At 41.5% G+C, this 19769-nt stretch overlaps 1 protein-coding gene across 1 annotated transcript in view; it reads right to left on the bottom strand.

The window, feature by feature from the left end:
- LOC124789327 (gem-associated protein 5) overlaps window positions 1-19769 on the bottom strand; it is a 366866-nt gene that overhangs the window by 114897 nt on the left and 232200 nt on the right. Inside the window, exons 14-15 of the mRNA XM_047256646.1 lie at window positions 16032-16115; window positions 6761-6832 (exon numbers count right to left, since the gene is read on the bottom strand). Coding sequence (XP_047112602.1) covers window positions 6761-6832; window positions 16032-16115 — 156 coding nt within the window. The remainder of the gene's footprint in view (window positions 1-6760; window positions 6833-16031; window positions 16116-19769) is intronic.

Below are 19769 nucleotides of genomic sequence, written 5' to 3'. Positions count from 1 at the left end.
ATATGCCACCTCAATGCCATCATGTGTGGTAATGATAACAACAATATTATGTAAAAGATGATTTCCACTCATCATACTCAAGAGAAGTTGAGTCACAGATGAACACAACAAAAAGAATGTTAAACACATGAGCTTTCAGCCAAAAGGTCTACTTTTAAAATAGGCAAAAACACACACACACACACACACACACACACACACACACACACACACACATTCACCCAAGCACAATTCACTCACACATAACCACTACATTCGGCTAGAGAAGCAATCTGGGTGATGAGGGTAAGAAGGCTTGGACAGGGAGCGGGAGGGATAGCGGATAGTGGTGGTAAAGTACTGCTTGTGTTAGCATGCAGGGATGTGGTGGGGATAGAGTAGAGCAGCTAGGCACAGTCGGAAGGTTAGGTGTGGGGTGGCGGAAGTCGCCCCTTGCCCCCCTACCCCCACTGTCTAACATTCTGACTGCATCTCGCTAGGCATATTAAAACTTCTACTAAAGATTCACTCTTTTTTGTATAGTAATAAAAATGTGTCTTCTACAGCCTATTAATTTTTGAGGCAGATAATGTTATTGAGATATGTTCACAATGCTTGATGACAACTCCAGGTACAACATATTCCAAACAGTTGAGACACCACTTAAATATCACTACAAAGCATGACGTTGTTACAATGAACAACTGTTTCAATGCTGGACACACCACATGGCTGCCCAATACTTTGTATTTCACAAGTAACCATTGAGGTTACCTGTGACTTTTTGCTTATAATTCTATAAAAAGTTGTGTAATGTAATTGGATAGATAAAAACTTACTCGCCATGCGGTGGCAGAACATGCACATAAAAAAAGATTGTGATTATGCAAGCTTTCGGAGCCAGTGGCTTCTTTTTGCGACAGAAGGGTTGAAGGGGAAGGAAGAGGAGTGAAGGAAAAAGACTGGAGAGATCTAGGAAAAGGGTTAGTCGTGCACAACCTCGGGTCAGGAGGGACTTACCGGACGGGATGAGATGAAAAGACTGATATATGAGGACTGCTCTGGATGAGAGTCAAAAACATGAGAGCTTAAAAGTGGAAGACAGGGTAATATGCAAGACAGAGATTACTGCACAAGTTAATGAGAGAGAAAAGCTAAGTACATTGTATGTAACACAGGTGGGAGGAAGAGGGCAAAAAATAAGAAAATGGAAGATGTAGATAACTAAAACAGGGCGAAGAAAGGAATAGTTTCTGTGAAGAAATTAACATCAATTAAGGCCAGCTGATGGTGAGAATCAAGGACATGTTGTAGCACTAGTTCCCACCTGCGGAGTTCTGAGAAACTGGTGTCCAGTGTCCAGATGGCGCATGTGGTGAAACAGACACCAAGGTCACAACAAGATACTGTGTGTTGCATGTATATACCCTTTGTCTATGCCCAATCATCCTAATTGATAATTTGGTGGTAGTCATGCCAATGGAAAAGGCCAAACAGTGTTTACATAACAGCTGGTATATGACATGTCATTTCACAGGCAGCTCTCCCTTTGATGGTATATGTTTTGCCAGTAACAAGGCTGGTATAGGTGGTTGTAGGAGGGTGCACAGGGCAAGTCTTGCAGTGGCGATGGTCAAAGAGTTATGGGCCCTGTGATAGGGAAATGGGTGCAGAAGAAGCATAGGGTCTGTCAAGAATATTGTGGAGATTGGGAGGACGATGAAAAAATATTCTAGGTGAGGTCGGCAAAATACCAGACAGAATCGATCTCATTTCAGGGCATGATTTATGGAAGTCATGGCCTTGTTGAAATAGCTGAAAATACATTCCAGATCACGATAATACTGAGTGACAAGTGGTGTGCTCCAAACAGATTGGATGTGATGGCTGGGAAATCTGCCTCTGAACTACGCTGGTGGGGTAATTATGTCCTGAAGGCTGAGGTGAGAATAGTGGTGTATTGCTGTAAGGAGTCTGCATCTGAACAAATACATTTGCTTTGAATGCCAAAGCTGTGTTGGAGGGAATGTTTGACATGGAAAGGTTGTCAACTGTCAAAATGTAAGTACTGTTGCCTGTTAGTAGATTTAATGTGGACAGAAGAGTGTAGCTGGCCTTCAATGAGGACAAGATCAACATCAAGGGAAGTGGCACAGGTTTCGGAAATAGGACCACATGAAATTTAATTGGGAGAAGGTGTTAGGATATTCGAGGATTTTTAACAGATCAGTCCATATGATAATGGTCTCATCAATGTATCTAAACCAAACCAGTGGCAGAAGACTTATGGATCCCAGGAAAGCCCCCTCCAAGCGACCCACAAAAAGGTTGGCATATGAAGGAGCCATCCTGGTTCTCTAGGCCGTACCCCTGATCTGTCTGTATGTCTGCCCCTCAAAGAAGAAGTATTTGTTGGTCATCTCATCATTTTTTCTGTTTTCCATTGCTCCTTAGTTGCTTCAAAATTCATGGAGGTATGTTCCGTCTATGCAACTGATTGAAAGCAGTTTGTTTATTGTCTATTAGTTGCCCAGACAGAACATACCTCCATGAAAGTTGTTGGTAAGTATAACTCTACACCAGACTCTTTTTACAGTTTCAAATACAGCAATTTCTTGCACTTACCCAGCTAATCTGTGACCTATATGCCTCATCAACCATTTTCCGCTCCCTCAGATGTTTCTCTTTCTACAAAATCCTGCAGTTATCAGCCCGTTATGACTCTACCTTAGCTTTTGGAACAAATAGGAAGGAATAAATATTTCTGAAAGCTACAATTGTGCCATCACTTTTATGTTTGTCTATAGACACTACTACATATCTTGCCTCCAGCAGGGAAGCACCAGCCAGCAAGCCGTCTCATGATTTATTAGTTCTCTTGTTTAAATTTTTCTTTGATAGAATATTATCGATTACTCAAATGTTTCCTCATTTTTATTGGTCTATTTTCTGTGCAGATACGCCACAAACTAATCATAACCTACAACACACAGTTCAAACTGAACATGGAGATGCTCCATCATCACACTGAATTTATAAAAATGTCAAGGTAAATGTAAATCTGATAATGGAGATAGGAATATAAATACACCCTGGTCTAGGGAGTGGTGGCGTGCTCCTGTAATCCAGTGACCTGGAGGCCGGGTGCAGTGGATAGTCTGAGGATGGGAGTACTGTTTCACAGCATCCTGTGTTGATGGGGCGTCCGCACTGAGATCGCCATCAATATGGTCACTTAAGAGGAGTCTTGGGCGACCAGGTCAAGTAAGGAGGGGGGGGGGGGGGGTCTCATCCGAGATGTGGAGGAGGCCCTGCCGGCGGCGACTGAGAGCACTGGGTGCACCCTACTGCAAATTGTCGCTCATGTCGGCACCAATGACTCCTGCCGTCTTGGTTCAGAGGTCATCCTCAGTTCGTACAGGCAGTTGGCGGAGTAGGTGAAGGCGGAAAGCCTCGCTCACGGGGTGGAATCTGAGCTAACATTTGCTGTATCGTTCCCAGAACCGATCGCGGTCCTCTGGTTTGGAGCCGAGTAGAAGGCTTAAACCAGAGGCTCAGACGATTCTGCGGAGATCTGGGGTGCAAATTTCTCGACCTCCGCTATCGGGTGGAGAAATGTAGGGTCCCCCTGAATAGGTCAGGCGTGCACTACATGCAGGAAGCAGCTACAAGGGCAGCGGAGAACTTGTGGAGTGCAAATGTGGGTTTTTTAGGTTAGAGAATTCCCTCGCTAGGCCCGAAAAGACGCCTCCTGAGACACGGCAAGGTAGGAGTAGGCAAAATGCAACAGGGAATGACAATATTAATGTGCTAATAGTAAACTGCAGGAGTGTCTATAGAAAGGTCCCAGAACTGCTCTCATTAATAAACGGTCACAATGCCCACATAGTACTAGGGACAGAAAGTTGGCTGAAACCAGATGTAAACAGTCATGAAATTCTAAACTCAGATTGGAATGTATACCACAGAGACAGGCTGGACAGTGAAGGGGGAGGCGTGTTTATAGCGATAAGAAGTGCAATAGTATCGAAGGAAATTGACGGAGATCCGAAATATGAAATAATTTGGGTGAAGGTCACGGTTAAAGCAGGCTCAGACATGGTAACTGGATGTCTCTATAGGCCCCCTGGCTCAGCAGCTGTTGTGGCTGAGCACCTGAAGGATGATTTGGAAAATATTTCGAGTAGATTTCCCCACCACGTTATAGTCCTGGGTGGAGATTTTAATTTGCTGGATACAGACTGGGAGACCCAAACGTTCATAACGGGTGGCAGGGACAAAGAATCCAGTGAAATTTTTTAAAGTGCTTTATCTGAAAACTACCTTGAGCAGTTAAAACACAGAACCGACTCGTGGCGATAACATATTAGACCTCCTGGTGACAAACAGACCTGAAATATTTGAAACAGTTAACGCAGAACAGGGAATTAGCGATCATAAAGCGGTTACTGCATCGATGATTTCAGCCGTAAATAGAAATATTAAAAAAGGTAGGAAGATTTTTCTGTTTAGCAAAAGTGACAAAAAGCAGAATTCAGAGTACCTGACGGCTCAACACAAAAGTTTTGTCTCAAGTACAGATAGTGTTGAGGATCAGTGGACAAAGTTCAAAACCAATGTACAATATGCGTTAGATGAGTATGTGCCAAGTGAGATCGTAAGAGATGGAAAAGAGCCACCGTGGTACAGCAACCAAGTTAGAAAACTGCTGCGGAAGCAAAGGGAACTTCACAGCAAACATAAACATAGCCAAAGCCTTGCAGACAAATAAAAAGTACGCGAAGCGAAATGTAGTGTGAGGAGGGCTATGCGAGAGGCGTTCAATGAATTTGAAAGTAAAGTTCTATGTACTGACTTGGCAGAAAATCCTAAGAAATTTTGGTCTTATGTCAAAGCGGTAGGTGGATCAAAACAAAATGTCCAGACACTCTGTGGCCAAAATGGTACTGAAACAGAGGATGACACACTAAAGGCCGAAATACTAAATGTATTTTTCCAAAGCTGTTTCACGGAGGAAGACTGCACTGTAGTTCCTTCTCTAGATTGTTGCACAGATGACAAAATGGTAGATATCGAAATAGACGACAGAGGGATAGAGAAACAATTAAAATCGCTCAAAAGAGGAAAGGCCTCTGGACCTGATGGGATACCAGTTCGACTTTACACAGAGTACACGAAGGAACTTGCCCCCCTTCTTGCAGCCGTGTACCGTAGGTCTCTAGAAGAGCGTAGCGTTCCAAAGGATTGGAAAAGGGCACAGGTCATCCCCGTTTTCAAGAAGGGACATCGAACAGATGTGCAGAAATATGGACCTATATCTCTAACGTCGATCAGTTGTAGAATTTTGGAACACGTATTATGTTAGAGTATAATAACTTTTCTGGAGACTAGAAATCTACTCTGTAGGAATCAGCATGGGTTTCGAAAATGACGGGCATGTGAAACCCAGCTCGCGCTATTCGTCCACGAGGCTCAGAGGGCCATAGACACGGGTTCCCAGGTAGATGCTGTGTTTCTTGACTTCCGCAAGGCGTTCGATACAGTTCCCCACAGTCGTTTAATGAACAAAGTAAGAGCATATGGACTACCAGACCAATTGTGTGATTGGATTGAAGAGTTCCTAGATAACAGAACACAGCATGTCATTCTCAATGGAGAGAAGTCTTCCGAAGTAAGAGTAATTTCAGGTGTGCCGCAGGGGAGTGTCGTAGGACTGTTGCTACTCACAATATACATAAATGATCTTGTGGATGACATCGGAAGTTCACTGAGGCTTTTCGTGGGTGATGCTGTGGTATATCGAGAGGTTGTAACAATGGAAAATTGTACTGAAAGGCAGGAGGATCTGCAGCGATTTGACGCATGGTGCAGGGAATGGCAATTGAATCTCAATGTAGACAAGTGGAAAGTGCTGTGAATACACAGAAAGAAAGATCCCTTATCATTTAGCTACAATATAGCAGGTCAGCAATTGGAAGCAGTTAATTCCATAAATTATCTGGGAGTAAGCATTAGGAGTGATTTAAAATGGAATGATCATATAAAGTTGATCGTCGGTAAAGCAGATGCCAGACTGAGATTCATTGGAAGAATCCTTAGGAAATGCAATCCGAAAACAAAGGAAATAGGTTACAGTACACTTGTTCGCCCACTGCTTGAATACTGCTCAGCAGTGTGGGATCCGTACCAGATAGGGTTGATAGGAGAGAGAGAGAGAAGATCCAACGGAGAGCAGCGCGCTTTGTTACAGGATCATTTAGTAATCGCGAAAGCGTTACGGAGATGATAGATAAACTCCAGTGGAAGACTCTGCAGGAGAGATGCTCAGTAGCTCGGTAAGGGCTTTTGTTGAAGTTTCAAGAACATACCTTCACCGAAGAGTCAAGCAGTATATTGCTCCCTCCTACGTATATCTCGCGAAGAGACCATGAGGATAAAATCAGAGAGATTAGAGCCCACACAGAGACATACCGACAATCCTTCTTTCCACGAACAATATGAGACTGGAATAGATGGGAGAACGGATAGAGGTACTCAAGGTACCCTCCACCACACACTGTCAGGTGGCTTGTGGAGTATGGATGTGGATGTAGATGTATATAAGCACTGCTTGTCCCACATACTGCTGCATTCAATAATGCTGATGATCTTTTCTTTTTTCATGATCTGTTTTATGTTCCTTCAGAAAAGTTAAGTATTTTTTTTATACATACATTACTAAGCTACTTGTCTGAGTGTGTATATGACCAACTAACACAAAACAGAAGAGAAAATTGTTTACCTTTTTCAGTTGTTGCATACTCAATCCCACCTGCCACTGCATCTGAAATTCCATTATTTCCCACGCTGTTACCTAAAAAGAAAATCAAAACTAGAATGCAGAATCTTACCAACTACATTTCATTTTGCATACAGAGTATTAATATTGAACCAAGATTATAATGGGAAAAAATCTGTATCTGCAGCAATTCCTAGAATGTATGGTTTCTCAAATGCACAAAGTCTTAATTATGTGTATAACAATAGTGAATGGTGGTCAAAACAATATTTACACTGTCTCAGTGGGTTTTAGGGGTAAAATGACTAAATGAACTTGATAAGAAGAATTTTTGTATGAGGGTTAGCCATGAAGACTTAATTATCACATAAAAAAGAAAGTGCCCTATAATTACTTTTTTTTTTGGTAGGTACATGTCTGCAATCCTGGTACATATTGACCTTCCCACGTCCACAGTACCATAGCATACCATTAGATGTGCCAAAACAAAATGGTACAGCTCACAGATAAAAGAGTAGTATCATGCAGTAAACTGATTTCCGCTGCTATCAAAAATGAATTACTGCATGAAACTACACTATATCAACAGGGCTGCACCATTTTGGTTTGGCTCATCTAGCAACAAGCTAGAGTGGTGTGTCATGGAGACATGTACCTATGAACAAACGAAACATTAATCACATTTTCCCCCTGAAGGTCACTATTAAAACTTTTTGACCATCTCTCATATATTCCTGTAAATAATGACCTTTAAGTTACCATAACACTCAAGATGTACCAGATTCAACTGAGTGATATGCTTTAAAGAGAAGAACTCTCACTGATGTTCAGTCTGGGGGTTAGTAATTGCACATCAGCAAGGGGTAAGGAGGGTGAATTTTTTTATATGGGGTGTGTGGCTTGGGTGGGAAGACTGAGAAGGGGGAGGCCTTTCTTTTCCCACTCTCATCAGATTTTTTTTGTTTGTCACTCTGTCAATCAATTTTCTTTCACCCTTCTCTGTTGTGTCCACAGTGAAAAGCCTCCAGCCTCTTCCTGTCCTCATTTCTCACAATCCAAGTTTTGGTACCATACAATAAGATACATCAAACAAAAAATTTTATCAACTTTTCCTTCATTTCAGTTACAAATTTTTCCACAGCTGTTCTAAATTAAATGTCTATGTTGAACCTCCGATTACTTTCTATTTGACTCCCTAGGTACTAAAAATATACATATTCCATTTCCTCTCAATCCGACATTATTTTTGTCATTTCATCTCTAGCTCTTGTCACCATTTTCATTTATTTTCATTCCATGATCTCTTACAATAGTTTTAATTTCCTCTGCCATTTCTTGAACCTCTTTTCCATGCCCGGCTAAAATAACCATACTATCTGTAAATGTCATGTGCTTCAACCACCATTTTTTGCCCCCTTCCATTAATAATGCTCAATCCTGCCTTTTAAATATATGTTGAAGAGTGGGCGACAGACAACAATCTTATCTTGTCTTAGACCATTCCTTAATTCTATCAGGTTGGCATTCTCTCCTTTCTGACTTGTCAAAATCTTTTGTTTCCAATACAGTCAGTTTAAAAGTGGTCTGCCTTTCCAGTTCATTCATCTTTCCTTCAATATATTCACAAGCTTTTTCCAGTTCATACTGTTTAAACTTCCTGCAAGCCTATGAAACAATTTTTAAGATCTTTCCCCTCTCAATAAATCTCTCCCTTAAACATAAATTGCTCATTACCAATGCATTTAAAAAATTTTTCTTTTCAGTTTTCTGCTTACCACTCTGAACCAAACCGCGTAGCATGAGTCTGAGGGTTCTCTGCTCACTACATTTTCAAGTACACGATTGACACTAATGATGGAGGACGGGCAAAGGGCGAAACAGTTTTGAAATGTCACCACAAATGGCTCTAGGTACATTTTTACTAGTTTATATCCATTACTAGTTCTGATTGTCTTCAAACTGATACTGAATTGTTAATTCTGATTGATGGAGCGGGACAGGAGTGCAGTTTGTGAAGATGTTGTTTTGGGGGTGAAATGGCAGTAGGCTGCCCCTGGGTATGTCCTTGTTGTAGTACTGTTTATTCAGTATTGAATTAATTACTGCAGCCATCTTTAAACAATTCACCCTGTATCATGTATTTTATTGTAGTCACAATGTAGGAAAAGGCAGATTGCTACTTACTGTAAAGAAGACAAACCAAGTTGCAGATGGGCACAATTAAAAGACTCTTACATATTCCCCCTGGAGTTTCCATTGTTTCATTATTGTAGTCACAGAAATTCCACTACTTTTATTCTTCACATAGGCACTTAAAGATTTCCCTTGCAATAATGTATGTTTCTTTTCTACTCTTCACTGCATTTAAGGCAGTCCTTACTTCCTATACTGAAATTCATGGCCCTTTCATCCTCATCCATCTCATCCAGTGACACGAAATCTAACATTCAAGGTTTGTGCCCAGAGTGTCAGTGTTAATGGGATATGAACTAGAAAAAGGAAGTGTTTTACATCTTAAATTACGAATTACAGCTATAGGTAAAAGTCTGAAGATGCTCATCTAAAAGAGGTAAAGATCTATCTGTCTCTCCACCACAACCTAAAGAGTCCTTAAAAAAAAATTACATTGGTACTAATCAACATAGTATAATTTTGTTAAGATTCCTCATCATTCCCAAGAATGGCACATAGGATGTCTGGTTTGATCTCCATTATCATCCTAACAGAATTCAGTTAATGCTGCAGCTGAAAGAAGCCTATCATGAGAAAATGAGACTTTTGTTGACTGTATTCTAAGGAGACAACCGTTTTGAGAGGAAAATGATCTGCAGTGATGAGGTGCACTTCACTTAAATGGATTTGTGAATAAACAGTACTGCCATGTCTGAGGATCTGAAAATCCTTATAGGGTTTAACAAAGGAACATACATACACAGCAAATAATGGTTTGGTGTGGCTTTCAGGCAGGTGGCATCATCATCAGCCCTTGAAGCGGGTCACCAATGCGATGAAAATAAATTTTTTCCGTAGCGTAATTTCAATGGAATGGATGTTCAAAATTTGTGGTTTTGGCAGGATGAAGCCACTATCACACTTCCCACAAAACAACTGAATTATTCCATGAACAGTTTCCAGGTCCCCGAATCGCCCACTGTGGTGACCAACAATGGCAACTAAGATCAGAAGACTTTTTTTCTTTGGGGTTATCATAAATCATTAATGTATATCAATAAACCACAAAACATATGCAAGTTAACAGAAGAAATTTGTAGTGTTGTCAGTGAAGTGTGAAAGTCTTGTCAGACAGTCATGGCAAATTTCATCAACAGTTCTTGCATGCCAGCACAGTAGAGAAAGTCACATGCCAAACATTTTTCGTACCTATAATGGATTGGTGTGATCAACACATTTATGTATTTTGTAAATGTTTTTTAGAACAAATAAAGATCATAATTTGATACACCAAAACAGTGCACTTTTTTAAGGATGCTATATGATCTTACAACCATTCTGGATCATAATCTCTGCCACTAATAGGACAACCTTAACTCATACCAAAAATATATTCTTTTATGTTTGTTAAATGAACTTCTAAATACTGTAAGAAAATTCACAACCGTACATACAAAAAACTTTCTGGCATAATTAATTCACAGTCCCCATCATGAATACGGAGACACGATAAGACAACGCTCTATAGAAACAGCAATATCCATGAAATGGCGGGCAGATACATACGGAAAATATGTTTGTTTGCATGACCATCTTCCACAGCAGTTACTATTGGTTTCTCCATCTTCCTACTGCAAGAAGCAGTGATTTGGAAAATATGTAAGCAAGAGGCAGAAACACCGAAAGTAAAGTACACATCAAATGGCTCTGAGCACTATGGGACTTAACATCAGTGGTCATCAGTCCCCTGGAACTTAGAACTACTTAAACCTAACTAACCTAAGGACATCACACACATCCATGCCCGAGGCAGGATTCGAACCTGCGACCGTAGCAGTCGCGCAGCTCCGGACTGAGCGCCTAGAACCGTGAGACCACAGCGGCCGGCAAAGTACACATCAAGTTTACAAATAAAAATACTGTTTTCAATATAAAACAATCAAAACTGCATAGACCTATGTATCCAATCAGCAGATAACCACAGAAGATGATTTATAAATAAAAGTGTCTGCTGTAAAACACTCTTCAATTAAAATACAGTAAGATTAAAATGGAGAATCCAATAACAACCGACATATGGAAAAAACTGAGACCTTTAAAACGAAACCTTCCTGTCTTGGAACCAAGAAGAGAACAATAAGAGTTGGTAGGTTGCAAGAAAGACAGCTCAGCTGACAAAATAAATAAAGATTCATTTACATTGACTAGAGTATGAGCTCACTTTTTTGGTGCCACTTATCTGTGTCCCAATGGAGGTGTGGAGATAAAAAATTGATGCACAGGATAATTTTTTCAATTAAGACACGAAAATTACTGAAGAGTAGCAACAATGAAAATGATACACATGAATACAGAATTTTTTCTACACTGTATTTCTAAAGTTGAAGAAACAGTTTACAGAACAGTATATTCAGAGGATACTGCAAGGAAGTGAAGTGTGAAAAGTGGAAGTCTAGGAAAGAATACAATACAAATACCACAAATTACAACCACACAAATGAAATTTGACTGCCAAATCCAAACACATTCCAATAGGCAAAGGAAGAAGTCAGTCAGAGAGCCATACTGAAGAAAGGAGTAGTTGGCAGGTTATGTAGCCAGACACTGTGCAGTAAGGAAAATAACTATGAGACTAATTGCTAGGAAAAGAAAAAATGGAAGACAGCACAGATTGCCTGGACATGGGCATAGCAGATTTACGGAGTTCTAATGACAAAAAGTAAATATGTGATAAATGTCAAAGTTGTGGAAAGATTAATGACTAAAATCAATGTAAACACACAACATTTTTGTTGTGCCTATCTGCAGCTCAGCATATCCGCTCTATGGTGAGTAGCAACTTTCCTTCTCACAATATTGTAACCACATAAATAAGCATTTATTTTAATGAAGAGGTAGCCTTTGACACTTTGGTGTGTTGCATAGTTGTAAATAAACTGAAAACCTGGAACCAGTGATCACTAAAATAATGTAAAACATAGAAATAGTTGTTGTTGTTGTTGTTGTTGTTGTTGTGGTGGTCTTCAGTCCTGAGACTGGTTTGAAGCAGCTCTCCATGCTACTCTATCCTGTGCAAGCTTCTTCATCTCCCAGTACCAACTGCAGCCTACATCCTTCTGAATCTGCTTAGTGTATTCATCTCTTCGTCTCCCTCTAGGATTTTTACCCTCCACGTTGCCCTCCAGTGCTACATTGGTGATCCCTTGATGTCTCAGAACATGTCCTACCAACCGATCCCTTCTTCTAGTCAAGTTGTGCCACAAACTCCTCTTCTCCCTAATTCTGTTCAATACCTCCTCATTAGTTATGTGATCTACCCATCTAATCTTCAGCATTCTTCTGTAGCACCACATTTCGAAAGCTTCTATCTCTTCTTGTCTAAACTATTTATTGTCCATGTTTCACTTCCATACATGGCTACACTCCACACAAATACTTTCAGAAACGACTTCCTGACACTTAAATCAATACTTGATGTTAACAAATTTCTCTTCTTCAGAAACGATTTCCCTGCCATTGCCAGTCTACATTTTATATCCTCTCTATTTCGACCATCATCAGTTATTTTGCTCCCCAAATAGCAAAACTCCTTTACCACTTTAAGTCTCTCATTTCCTAATCTAATTCCCTCAGCATCACCCAACTTAATTCGACTACATTCCATTATCCTTGATTTGATTGTGCTGATGTTCATCTTATACCCTCCTTCCAAGACACTGTCCATTCCGTTCAACTGCTCTTCCAAGTCCTTTGCTGTCTCTGACAGGATTACAATGTCATCAGCAAACCTCAAAGTTTTTATTTCTTCTCCATGGATTTTAATACCTAGTTCGAACTTTTCTTTTGTTTCCTTTACTGCTTGCTCAATATACAGATTGAATAGCATCGGGGATAGGCTACAACCCTGTCTCACTCCTTTCCCAACCACTACTTCCCTTTCATGTCCCTCGACTCTTATAACTGCCATCTGCTTTCTGTACAAATTGTAAATAGCCTTTCGCTCCCTGTATTTTACCCCTGCCACCTTCAGAATTTGAAAGAGAGCATTCCAGTCAACATTGTCAAAAGCTTTCTCTAAGTCTACAAATGCTAGAAACATAGGTTTGCCTTTCCTTAATCTTTCTTCTAAGTCGTAGGGTCAGCATTGCCTCATGTGTTCCAACATTTCTACGGAATCCAAACTGATCTTCCCCGAGGTCGGCTCCTACCAGTTTTTCCATTCGTCTGTAAAGAATTCATGTTAGTATTTTGCAGCTGTGACTTATTGAACTGATAGTTCGGTAATTTTCACATCTGTCAACACCTGCTTTCTTTGGGACTGGAATTATTATATTCTTCTTGAAGTCTTAGGGAATTTCGCCTGTCTCATACATCTTGCCCACCAGATGGTAGAGTTTTGTCAGGACTGGCTCTCTCAAGGCTATCAGTAGTTCTAATGGAATGTTGTCTACTCCCGGGGCCTTGTTTTGACTTATGTCTTTCAGTGCTCTGTCAAACTCTTCACCCAGTATCGTATCTCCCATTTCATCTTCATCTACCTCATCTTCCATTTCCATAATATTGTCCTCAAGAACATCGCCTTTGTATAGACCCTCTATATACTCCTTCCACCTTTCTGCTTTCCCTTCTTTGCTTAGAACTGAGTTTCCATCTGAGCACTTGATATTCATGCAAGTGGTTCTCTTTTCTCCAAAGGTCTCTCTAATTTTCCTGTAGGCAGTATCTATCTTACCCCTCGTGAGATAAGCCTGTACAGCCTTACATTTGTCCTCTAGCCATCCCTGCTTAGCCATTTTGCACTTCCTGTCGATCTCATTTTTGAGACGTTTGTATTCCTTTTTGCCTGCTTCATTTACTGCATTTTTATATTTTCTTCTTTCATTAATTAAATTCATTAAATTAAATATTTCTTCTGTTACCCAAGGATTTCTACAAGCCCTCGTCTTTTTACCTACTTGATCCTCAGCTGCCTTCACTATTTCATTCCTCAAAGCTACCCATTCTTCTTCTACTGTATTTCTTTCCCCCATTCCTGTCAATTGTTCCCTTATGCTCTCCCTGAAACTCTCTACAACCTCTGGTTCTTTCAGTTTATCCAGGTCCAATCTCCTTAAATTCCCACCTTTTTGCAGTTTCTTCAGATTTAATCTACAGTTCATAACCAATAGATTGTGGTCAGAGTCCACATCCGCCCCTGGAAATGTCTTACAATTTAAAATCTGGTTCCTAAATCTCTGTCTTACCATTATATAACATATCTGAAACCTTCTAGTATCTCCAGGGTTCTTCCATGTATACAACATTCTTTCATGATTCTTGAACCAAGTGTTAGCTATGATTAAGTTATGCTCTGTGCAAAATTCTACCAGGCGGCTTCCTCTTTCATTTCTTAGCCCCAATCCATATTCACCTACTACGTTTCCTTCTCTTCCTTTTCCTACTGTCGAATTTCAGTCACCCATGACTATTAAATTTTCGTCTCCCTTCACTACCTGAATAATTTCTTTTATCTCATCATACATTTCATCAATTTCTTCATCATCTGCAGAGCTAGTTGGCATATAAACTTGTACTACTGTAGTAGGCGTGGGCTTCGTGTCTATCTTGGCCACAATAATGCATTCACTATGCTGTTTGTAGTAGCTTACCCTCACTCCTATTTTTTTATTCATTATTAAACCTACTCCTGAATTAGCCCTATTTGATTTTGTATTTATAACCCTGTAATCACCTGACCCAAAGTCTTGTTCCTCCTGCCACCAAAATTCACTAATTCCCACTATATCTAACTTTAACCTATCCATTTCCCTTTTTAAATTTTCTAACCTACCTGCCCGATTAAGGGATCTGACATTCCATGCTCCGATCGGTAGAACGCCAGTTTTCTTTCTCCTGATAACGACGTCCTCTTGAGTAGTCCCCGCCCGGAGATCCGGTTGGGGGACTATTTTACCTCCGAAATATTTTACCCTGGAGGACGCCATCATCATTTAATCATACAGTAAAGCTGCATGCCCTCAGGAAAAATTACGGCTGTAGTTTCCCCTTGCTTTCAGCCGTTCACAGTACCACAACAGCAAGGATGTTTTGGTTAGTGTTACACGGCCAGATCAGTCAATCATCCAGACTGTTGCCCCTGCAACTACTGAAAAGGCTGCTGCCCCTTTTCAGGAACCACACGTTTGTGTGGCCTCTCAATAGATACCCCTCCGTTGTGGTTGCACCTACGGTACGGCTATCTGTATCGTTGAGGCATGCAAGCCTCCCCACCAACGGCAAGGTCCGTGGTTCATTGGGGGGGGGGGGGGGGGGTTGAATTAGTAGTGCTTGAAAATGTATATGAGGCACACATCTTGGTTAGTATTCCATTGGCACTTTTCAGTTAGGGACTGAGTAACCATGGTATCAGAAGTCATCCATTTCATGTATCCAGCAATATCTTCTTGGCATGCCCTCCTTTTTGGACTGCTCATGGATATTCAGCTGGGTAACATTGCTCTAAATTTTATAAGACTGTTGCAAGCTATCTTAGTCTAGGCTACAGATTATGTATCTGCTGGCCACTGCTGTTGATCTTAGGTTCTCCATAGTTGGGTCTGGCTCTGCTGGAGAAGTAGAAGTGGAAGTATGGTGTTGGCTTTGGGATGCATTGGATCTGCCAGTAATTGTAGCAATTTTTCAAAAAATCTGCACGTTTAACTCAACTTATTGACTCCCTTGGTCATGGACTATGTGGATCCTGCGTCCAAACATGGATTCATGTCATGGCAAATAATGGCACCTGCAGGCTTGTATGTCTAAATCTATGTCAATTCAGAAATTGTTGAGATTCTGAAGTTTTAATATCAAGAATGGGACCTAGTGTTTATATTTTTACGGAGCACAAGTGTTCAAAAATTAAATAGCTTTTGCAGTAACTACAATTATTCATCTGAATAACATAACGTAGGGTACAGCAAATATATTAAACTTCTTACTAAAGCTCCATCATGTTTCATATATTTCAACAGCTTTTTCTAAATGAAAGAAAGATAAATGATGTTCCGGTTTTTGGTAGAATATTAATGTATTTTAGTGTAATTCTCCATTTTGATCATCTTACCTTGGGGCAATTTATCCTCTGCATTTTGTGCTAGCATTTTTGAAACAGTTTTGCTGTGCATTTTTGCCTGTTTCTTCTGTTTCCCTGAAAAGAAAGAAGTTAAAGGTCATTGTAAAATGCAAATAAATAGTAAACAACAGGAAAGCTAGAGTATATTTCCAGCTACAAATGTTAATCGCTCATTGCTCAGTCAGTGTGCTCCCTGCCGCCGTTGGATAAGCAGCTGCAGCAGCAAGTCGTATACTCCTAGCTCACTCATTTGTTACATAGTTTAATTCTTAATTTCTTTGCGTGTTTTTGGTACTTGCATTGTTTAATTCATAAATTTCGGGCGTATTATAGTATTTGAGAGTTGTAGCATCGCGTTTTAGTACCTGAATAGTGTAAATTCGCGTAGTCGTTTGTCTTCTGTTTTTGTTTTGAACAGCCAGTGTCGGTTGGTCACAGTCAGTGTGCTCCCTGCCGCCGTTGGATAAGCAGCTGCAGCAGCAAGTCGTATACACCTAGCTCACTCATTTGTTACATAGTTTGATTCTTAACTTCTTTGTGTGTTTTTGGTACTTGCATTGTTTAATTCATAAATTTCGGGTGTATTATAGTATTTGAGAGTTGTAGCATCGCGATTTAGTACCTGAATAGTGTAAAATCGCGTAGTCTCCTTCCGCCGCTGAGCAGTGTGTCAGCAGTACGCAAGTAGCAGCATTACTGCATTTACTAGGCAATCTTGTATTTTAATAACAGTTTAAATTTTGTGTCGATTTGTTTGCGCTCTCTGTAGGTTAGTTCAGACGTTCTTTGCACAACAGTTTTTAGCATGGATAGGGACTGCGACTGCTGTGTTCGGATGCAGGCTGAGTTGGCATCCCTTCGCTCCCAGCTTCAGGCAGTGTTGGCTTCGGTCACACAGCTTGAGGCTGTTGCCAATGGGCTTCACTGTGGGGGCCCGGATGGGGGTTTGTCGGGGACGGCCAGCTCGTCCCACACATCCCCCGATCGGACTACGACTGTGGTTGCCCGGGATACCGCCCGCATTGAGGCTCACCCCTCACCTGTGGTAGAGTGGGAGGTCGTCTCAAGGTGTGGCAGGGGGTGAAAGACATTCTGGAGGGCTGAACGGAAGGCCTCTCCAGTTTGTCTGACGAACCGGTTTCAGGCTCTGTCTCAGGCTGATACTGATCTTCGGCCTGACATGGCTGCTTGTCCTGTTCCAGAGGTTGCCCCTCAGTGTGCAAGATCCGAGCGGTCGCAGAGGGTGGGCTTACTGGTAGTTGGGAGCTCCAACGTCAGGCGCGTAATGGGGCCACTTAGGGATATGGCAGCAAGAGAGGGGAAGAAAACCAATGGGCACTCCATGTGCATACCGGGGGGGGGAGTCATTCCAGATGTGGAAAGGGTCCTTCCGGATGCCATGAGGGTACAGGGTGCACCCATCTGCAGGTGGTCGCTCATGTCGGCACCAATGATGTGTGTCGCTATGGATCGGAGGAAATCCTCTCTGACTTCCGGCGGCTATCTGATTTGGTGGAGACTGCCAGTCTCGCTAGCAGGATGAAAGCAGAGCTCACCATCTGCAGCATCGTCGACAGGACTGACTGCGGACCTTTGGTACAGAGCCGAGTGGAGGGTCTGAATCAGAGGCTGAGATGGTTCTGCGACCGTGTGGGCTGCAGATTCCTCGACTTGCGCCATAGGGTGGTGGGGTTTCGGGTTCCGCTGGATAGGTCAGGAGTCCACTACACGCTACAAGCGGCTACACGGGTAGCAGGGGTTGTGTGGCGTGGGCTGGGCGGTTTTTTAGGTTAGATGGCCTTGGGCAAATACAGAAAGGGCAACAGCCTCAACGGGTGCGGGGCAAAGTCAGGACATGCGGGGACCAAGCAGCAGCAATCGGTATTGTAATTGTAAACTGTCGAAGCTGCGTTGGTAAAGTACCTGAATTTCAAGCGCTGATATAAAGCACCGAAGCTGAAATCGATATAGGTACAGAAAGCTGGCTGAAGCCAGAGATAATTTCTGCCGAAATTTTTACAAAGGTACAGACGGTGTTTAGAAAGGATAGATTGCATGCAACCGGTGGTGGAGTGTTCGTCGCTGTTAGTAGCAGTTTATCCTGTAGTGAAGTAGAAGTGGATAGTTCCTGTGAATTATTATGGGTGGAGGCTACACTCAACAACCGAGCTTGGTTAATAATTGGCTCCGTTTACCGACCTCCCGACTCAGCAGCATTAGTGGCAGAACAACTGAGAGAAAATTTGGAATACATTTCACATAAATTTTCTCAGCATGTTATAGTCTTAGGTGGAGATTTCAATTTACCAGATATAGACTGGGACACTCAGATGTTTAGGACGGGTGGTAGGGACAGAGCATCGAGTGACATTATACTGAGTGCACTACCCGAAAATTACCTCGAGCAATTAAACAGAGAACCGACTCGTGGAGATAACATCTTGGACCTACTGATAACAAACAGACCCGAAATTTTCGACTCTGTATGTGCAGAACAGGGAATCAGTGATCACAAGGCCGTTGCAGCATCCCTGAATATGGAAGTTAATAGGAATATAAAAAAAGGGAGGAAGATTTATCTGTTTAGCAAGAGTAATAGAAGGCAGATTTCAGACTACCTAACAGATCAAAATGAAAATTACTGTTCCGACACTGACAATGTTGAGTGTTTATGGAAAAAGTTCAAGGCAATCGTAAAACGTGTTTTAGACAGGTCCGTGCCAAGTAAAACTGTGAGGGACGGGAAAAACCCACCATGGTTCAACAACAAAGTTAGGAAACTACTGCGAAAGCAAAGAGAGCTGCACTCCACGTTTAAACACAGCCAAAACCTCTCAGACAAACTGAAGCTAAACGATGTCAAAGTTAGCATAAGGAGGGCTATGCGTGAAGCGTTCAGTGAATTCGAAAGTAAAATTCTATGTACCGGCTTGACAGAAAATCCTAGGAAGTTCTGGTCTTACGTTAAATCAGTAAGTGGCTCGAAACAGCATATCCAGACACTACGGGATGATGATGGCATTGAAACAGAGGATGACACCCGTAAAGCTGAAATACTAAACACCTTTTTCCAAAGCTGTTTCACAGAGGAAGACCGCACTGCAGTTCCTTCTCTAAATCCTCGCACAAACGAAAAAATGACTGACATCGAAATAAGTGTCCAAGAAATAGAAAAGCAACTGGAATCACTCAACAGAGGAAAGTCCACTGGACCTGACGGGATACCAATTCGATTCTACACAGAGTACGAGAAAGAACTTGCCCCCCTTCTAACAGCCGTGTACCGCAAGTCTCTAGAGGAACGGAAGGTTCCAAATGATTGGAAAAGAGCACCGGTAGTCCCAGTATTCAAGAAGGGTTGTCGAGCAGATGCGCAAAACTATAGACCTATATCTCTGACGTCGATCTGTTGTAGAATTTTAGAAGATGTTTTTTGCTCGAGTATCATGTCGTTTTTGGAAACCCAGAATCTACTATGTAGGAATCAATATGGATTCCGGAAACAGCGATCATGTGAGACCCAACTCGCTTTATTTGTTCGTGAGACCCAGAATATATTAGATACAGGCTCCCAGGTAGATGCTATTTTTCTTGACTTCCGGAAGGCGTTCGATACAGTTCCGCACTGTCACCTGATAAGCAAAGTAAGAGCCTAGGGAATATCAGACCAGTTGTGTGGCTGGATTGAAGAGTTTTTAGCAAACAGAACACAGCATGTTGTTATCAATG

The sequence above is a fragment of the Schistocerca piceifrons genome, chromosome 3 (assembly GCF_021461385.2).
Source record: "Schistocerca piceifrons isolate TAMUIC-IGC-003096 chromosome 3, iqSchPice1.1, whole genome shotgun sequence".
Taxonomy (NCBI): Eukaryota; Metazoa; Arthropoda; class Insecta; order Orthoptera; family Acrididae; genus Schistocerca; species Schistocerca piceifrons.
The sequence above is the reverse complement of the archived record's forward strand: the minus strand, read 5'-3'. Positions and strand labels throughout refer to the sequence as shown.